This window comes from Simochromis diagramma, unplaced genomic scaffold (genome assembly GCF_900408965.1).
Source record: "Simochromis diagramma unplaced genomic scaffold, fSimDia1.1 OVJJ01000322.1, whole genome shotgun sequence".
In the NCBI taxonomy this organism is placed as follows: Eukaryota; Metazoa; Chordata; class Actinopteri; order Cichliformes; family Cichlidae; genus Simochromis; species Simochromis diagramma.
Genome location: NW_024386731.1, coordinates 42463 through 49707, shown reverse-complemented (window position 1 = coordinate 49707; position 7245 = coordinate 42463). Strand labels below are relative to the sequence as shown.

General features: G+C 44.5%; 1 protein-coding gene across 1 annotated transcript; it reads right to left on the bottom strand.

Moving 5' to 3' along the window:
- Nucleotides 1-5736: 5736 nt before the first annotated feature.
- LOC120730316 (olfactory receptor 51E1-like) lies at nucleotides 5737-6920 on the bottom strand. The gene has a single exon (XM_040026674.1). The coding sequence runs from the start codon at nucleotides 6745-6747 to the stop codon at nucleotides 5737-5739; it is 1011 nt and encodes a 336-aa protein (XP_039882608.1). The 5' UTR covers nucleotides 6748-6920.
- Nucleotides 6921-7245: the final 325 nt, after the last annotated feature.

Below are 7245 nucleotides of genomic sequence, written 5' to 3'. Positions count from 1 at the left end.
CAGAGGGGGCCACCAGAAGAAATGTTGGAGGAAGGTTTTGGTGTGATGGACCCCGGGGTGACAGATAAGCTTGGCAGTGTGCGCCCAATTCACCACCTGGGAATGGATGGAAGTGGGAACAAAGAGGTGTTGGGCGGCCTGGTCCCGGGATCTGCTTCCATTCACTGTCCTTCACGGACCACCAAGATCTAGAAACTGGAGAGGAGGAATAGCCGAATGATGCTAGCAGCCCCGTTATATATTTTTCCATGGCCTCCCTTTCGGGTTGCGACAAATTGCATGATCTGCTGGATAGAAGCAGCACCCCGTAGAGGAGGTCTATTGTGCAGTCGTAAGGTCTGAGCGGAGGTAGCGACAGCACTCTACCTTTTCTAAATACCTCTGCCATGTCATGGTAGACTGCAGGTACTATGTAACAGATCAGGCTTTTTGGGGAGTGAGACTTATTTCCGGCAGTGAGACTTGGCTGTGGGACTTGGCAGACTTAAGGCATCTCAAGTGACATTCCCCTCCCGGACGATCTGATATCCTCGTGTTGGTGTTGTTCATCATCATAAATAATGTTGTTCCAGGTTCAACATTGCAAGTGACCAATCACCTTCTCCTGACGTCATCCGCGACCTCGAAAAAAAACAAACGCCTTCAAAAAATTTACTTCACTTGCGAGAAGAGAAACCACCTCTGCAAGGACAATATGTATAATGCTTACCGTTTATTAAAGAAAAGTATCCTGAAATGCAAAGATTTCAAGTTCCTGGATCGGTGGACAGAAGCAGTTTCTCTTCTCGCAAGTGAAGTAAATTTTTTGAATGCGTTTGTTTTTTTCGAGGTCGCGGATGACGTCAGGAGAAGGTGATTGGTCACTTGCAATGTTGAACCTGGAACAACATTATTTATGATGATGAACAACACCAACACGAAAAGTATCCTGAAATGCAAAGATTTCAAGTTCCTGGATCGGTGGACAGAAGCGGTTTCTCTTCTTGCAAGTGAAGTGGATTTTTTAAGGTGGTATTTTTCAAAGGGACAAAAGGAGGACGTCACAACAATGTGATTAGTTAGTTGGGAACAACACCGACACGAGGATATCAGATCATCCTTCCTCTCCCCACCCTGACACACATTCTTTCTTCCAATTAATACAGATATTATGCTGTCGTAATCCAAAACGAGAGGAGTGAGGTGCACTTTGAAAACAAACAAAATAATAACTTCAGTATTGTTCACAGACAGGGTGAGGGAGACTGGTTCTGTAATATGAGTTATATCAGGAAGACACAGAGCATGTGAGGCAGGGCGCTAATGGGAATGTGTAGTCAACAGGCAAGAGAAGCTCTGCTCTAAAAGCTCTGCTCTGTGTCAGAATCAATGAGAGCTGAGAGTGAGCGAGTTATAGCCCGATTAGTGAAGGCACAAAGTAGGCTATTTTGGCTCCATCATCCTCGAAGTAACAAAACACGAACATTTGTCCAACTCAGTGGTGAATGGTTCCTGAGGCGACAATAACCTTTGTGTGGCAGGAAGTGGCACAGCACTCATTGTTAGGATGTTAGTTGACCTCCTTGGGAAAGGGAGGGTTAGTTTGAGATGGTGAGCTTAACCGGGGTATCTATTGCGCAAATCCATGGGTGAAGCTAACAATTTCTCCAAGCTTATGCATCAACATTTGTTGATGTGGTTGGATTGTTCTGTCACAGTGAATGAGTGGAATCAAGCGCAGGATTCTGTTAATGTTGTGAAAGAACAATTTATTTACAATATCACCAGGTGAAATGTTAATAAGTTCTTACCGGTGTGGCAGCCTTTTATAATTCACTTCAATTCACTGAAAAACTTACAACAGACTAAACTTTAGTATCATGGGGTTCTCTTTTGTTCTGGTTTTGGGGGAAGTTTTTTTTGTTTTCTGTGTGTGGGTTTGTTCCCCCCCCCCCCCCCCTCTTTTTTCTTTATTTTTATTTTTTCTGTTTTATTGTTATCATCCAAATTTTAATGACCTAATCTGTATTGAGATATTTCTCGGTATTTGTTGGTACTTACTTTATTGGGCCTGATATGTCAAATTACATGTAAAAACGTTATAAATAAAGAAGGGAAAAAAACAAAACAATATCTCCAGCTGCTATATACAAAGTGCAAGGGAATAGGGGCTCCAGGAAATCCAGGGACGGGGGAGGGAAAACCACACTTGTCTTCGGCCACACACCACTGTCCTCCATGGTCACCGTAGCAACTCGGAAAACACTCACGCTCACGAACATACACTAGGGATGACAACAAGGATGGGTCCAGGAAGATCTATATACAAGAAAACACAGAAGTCTGGAAAACAGTGAGATCAGTGAGATGCTTGGCTACAAGTTGAACAGCCACAAGGGGCAGTACCCTCCATGGAGAAGGAGGCTAGACGGCAAGATCAAAGTAGCAGGGAGGGAGGTTAGCCAACTAACGGAGTTGCAGAAAGGTGCAACAAAGAAGGTGCATAAGAAATACAGCAAGCTGTCCATACCTGAGGCCTTGGAAACTGCCAAGCAAAGACTCACAGCCTTGGCCAGCTGCTTGAGGAGGTACACCAGAGAGATAGAAGGCAGGAGAATAAACCAGCTGTTCTCCACAGAACCAGCAAAGGTGTACTCTCAGTGGCAAGGGAACAATAATAATAATAAGAGAACAGCACCACCAAGGCTGGAGACGGAGCAATACTGGAAGAGCATATGGGAGAAGGACGCAACCCATAACGGCAATGCTCAGTGGCTAGTGGATCTGAGGGCAGACCACAGCGACCTCCCTGAACAGGGTCCAGTAACCATCACAGTGGCAGATATCCAAGAAAGGGTCTCCAGTATGAAGAGTTGGACAGCACCAGGGCCCGACATGGTTCACGCCTACTGGCTAAAGAAGCTGGCTGCACTCCAGGAGCGTCTGGCAGCACAAATGAACCAGCTGCTAGTTAACGAGAGACACCCGGAATGGCTAACCGAAGGTCGGACGGTCCTGATCCCAAAGGTCCCCAAGAAGGGACCAGTCCCCTCCAACTACCGACCAATAACCTGCCTCAGTACTACATGGAAGCTCCTGTCAGGCATCATATCGGCTAAGATGAACAGGCACATGGGTCAATACATGAGCGGGACACAGAAAGGAATTGGCAAGAATACCAGAGGTGCAAAACACCAGCTACTGGTAGACAGAACAGTCAGCCGAGACTGCAAGACCAGACTGACCAACCTGTGCACTGCCTGGATTGATTACAAGAAGGCCTATGACTCAATGCCCCACAGCTGGATACTGGAATGCCTAGAATTGTACAAGATCAATGGGACCCTAAGAGCCTTCATCAGGAACTCAATGGGGATGTGGCGTACAACACTAGAGGCCAACTCCAAGCCCATAGCACAAGTCACCATCAAGTGCGGGATCTACCAAGGAGATGCTCTGTCCCCACTGCTGTTCTGCATAGGCCTGAACCCCCTCAGTGAGATCATTAACAAGACTGGCTATGGATACCGACTACGGAATGGAGCAGTTGTCAGCCACCTCCTGTACATGGATGTCATCAAGCTGTATGCCAAGAGTGAACGAGACATCGATTCACTGATCCACACTACCAGGCTATACAGCAATGACATTGGAATGTCGTTCGGACTGGAGAAGTGTAGTCGGATGGTAACAAAGAGAGGGAAGGTAAATGGTAAATGGTAAATGGCCTGTACTTATATAGCGCTTTTACTAGTCCCTAAGGACCCCAAAGCGCTTTACATATCCAGTCATCCACCCATTCACGCACACATTCACACACTGGTGATGGCAAGCTACATTGTAGCCACAGCCACCCTGGGGCGCACTGACAGAGGCGAGGCTGCCGGACACTGGCGCCACCGGGCCCTCTGACCACCACCAGTAGGCAACGGGTGAAGTGTCTTGCCCAAGGACACAACGACCGAGACTGTCCAAGCCGGGGCTCGAACCAGCAACCTTCCAATTACCAGGCGAATGTAGTCAGAATTGAGGGGATTTAACTACCAGAAGGCAACATTGCAGACATAGAGGACAGTTACAAGTACCTGGGGATCCCGCAGGCGAATGGGAACCATGAAGAGGCCGCTAGAAAAGCTGCAACCACCAAGTACCTGCAGAGGGTCAGGCAAGTCCTGAGGAGTCAGCTGAATGGTAAGAACAAGATCCGGGCCATCAACACGTACGCCCTGCCCGTGATCAGGTACCCTGCTGGGGTAATAGGCTGGCCAAAGGAGGAGATAGAAGCCACTGACATAAAGACAAGAAAGCTCCTTACCATGCATGGAGGGTTTCACCCCAAGTCCAGCACCCTGAGGCTGTACGCTAAGCGGAAGGAAGGGGGCTGGGGACTGGTGAGTGTCAGCACCACAGTCCAGGATGAGACAACGAACATCCAAGAATACATTGGGAAGATGGCCCCAACTGACCGAGTGCTCAGTGAATACCTCAGGCAGCAGAAACCCAAGAAAGAGGAGGGAGACGAGGAACCATCATGGAAGGACAGGCCCCTGCACGGTATGTACCACCGGCAGATAGAGGAGGTGGCTGATATCCAGAAATCCTACCAGTGGCTGGACAAAGCTGGACTGAAAGACAGCACAGAGGCACTAATCATGGCAGCACAAGAACAAGCTCTGAGCACAAGATCCATAGAGGCTGGGGTCTATCACACCAGGCAAGACCCCAGGTGCAGGCTGTGTAAAGATGCCCCAGAGACAATCCAGCACATAATAGCAGGGTGCAAGATGCTAGCAGGAAAGGCATACATGGAACGCCATAACCAAGTGGCCGGCATAGTGTACAGGAACATCTGTGCCGAGTATAACCTGGAAGTCCCGAGGTCAAAATGGCAGATGCCCCCAAGGGTGGTGGAGAATGACCGAGCTAAGATCCTGTGGGACTTCCAGATACAGACGGACAAAATGGTGGTGGCTAACCAACCGGACATAGTGGTGGTAGACAAACAGAAGAAGACGGCCGTAGTGATCGATATAGCGGTTCCGAATGACAGCAATATCAGGAAGAAGGAACACGAGAAGCTGGAGAAATACCAAGGGCTCAGAGAAGAGCTCGAGAGGATGTGGAGGGTGAAGGTAACGGTGGTCCCCGTGGTAATCGGAGCACTAGGTGCGGTGACTCCCAAGCTAGGCGAGTGGCTCCAGCAGATCCCGGGAATAACATTGGAGATCTCTGTCCAGAAGAGCGCAGTCCTGGGAACAGCTAAGATACTGCGCAGGACCCTCAAGCTCCCAGGCCTCTGGTAGAGGACCCGAGCTTGAAGGATAAACCGCCCGCAGGGGCGTGCTGGGTGTTTTTTTATATATATATATATTACATGCATAGGTTATTACAGCTTAGCATGAGTAAGGAAATATGATGTGGATATACAGGAAAAAGGGTTGTATAAAACATCTTGTTTGAACAGTACACGGTATACACTTAAAAACACACAATAAGAGAACTTTATCTGAATGTAATATAGATATAAGGAACTACTTATATACTGTTTAAGATTTAGATGGTTTTTAATTATGGTAATAATAAAATAGTAATATTACTATTACAATACAATACAATAACTAATCTATAAAATTTGCATTAGTCAGTAACCAAAGTCAAATAAGACTATAATACACATTTTTAGTATGGCTACGATAACTTGAAAATGAGCTAATTATAATTTTTAACATGTAAATTATCTGCTGTACAAGGAAATGTCTAGACTGTAGAGAAGTCAGGCCTTTGAACTTGAATCACAAAGGAAATGACTGCACTTCCAACATCCGTTTTGACACATAAGACGCAATGACAAAACAACCTTCTGAGGTGTTGAGAGATTTCTTTCATTTTCAGTCCATATACAATTGGATTAAAGAGAGGATGATACAAAACCACTTGTAAAGTCATTATGAAACGTGTAGTTTGAGATAAATTAATTTCCAGTCGAGCTATAATTATATCATACGAACATAAACATGTGAAGCTGATCAAAACGAGCAGGTGAGGTAAACAGGTCTGTGCAGCTTTTTTCCTGACCTCCCTGCAGCTTCGATAGCATATTCTAAATATTTTTGTGTATGTAAACATTATGAAAAGCAAAGGAAGAAATACAGTGTTAAATAGAATAAACACACCATACATTAAGTAGGATGTTTTTGGGGTTGCACAATAAAGCTTGGAAATCGCATTATTACAAAAAATTCCATTCAAAGTGAAATTGCAGATTTGTGAGTTGTTGCTGAATACAGCTGATGGCACAAGCTGACAAGCAGGCAGAAGCCAAGCTAAAACCAACAAAAGTGTGACAGTTGTTTTTCTCATAATAGTATGATATTGCAAAGGTTTAGATATGGACACATACCTGTCATATGCCATGGATGCCAAGAGAAAGAACTCTGAACCAGTTAAAGAGTAATAAATAATTCCCTGAAACCTGCATAGTGAGTGAGTTGTAATCTGTTTCTCAGATAAAAAGTCCATTAATAGTTTGGGGTAGATATTTGTACTGAACATAACAGAGTTGAGCAACAAAGCTGCAATGAAAACATACATAGGCTCATGGAGGCTTTTCTTAATCCAGATGAGGCAAACTATGGTTGAATTACTGCAGAGTATTAGAATATAAGCAGTAAACATGAAAGCAAAATACAGAAATTTGTATTTTTCCAATTCAATGTGCCCACCAAAAGTTATATATGTCTCATTAAATTCATCATGCATTCGCTCCATGAAACTAAATGTCAAATAAAGCAAACGAAATAAAAAAGTCAAAATATCACCTCCCAACCAAAAAAAGAGCCAGTGAAAACCTTTTACGACTTCAACAATTGAGATTGTTATATTTTACATTTGACTAACTTCAATCATTCAGTGATAGAATTAAAAATGCAACAGTCAGACTGTACAACAGGGAGAACAAATGAGATGAAATTCATACAAATGTAAGATACCAGACTATGAGAACCACTGTTGTTTCAGGAATGAGAAAGTGAATTATTACAGTAAGTGGAACGACCTTATGATTTCTTTTTTTCCTCTGTGGATCTCATTACATCAACTGAGCTACTAGCTCATGTGACCAATTCCATGCAACCCTAGAGGCCATAACCTGAAGGCCTTGTTAGTACAAATGTTCTCTTAACATTTTACTTTCTTAGTTGGCCTAGCATTTGCATCTATTAGAGCTTCAACTCTTGTAGGTTTTCCACAAGTGTTTATGGGAATTAT

Coding starts and splice junctions, on each gene's coding strand:
- LOC120730316 (XM_040026674.1), bottom strand. CDS start 6,747: ATGGAGCGAATGCATGATGAATTTAATGAGACATATATAACTTTTGGT.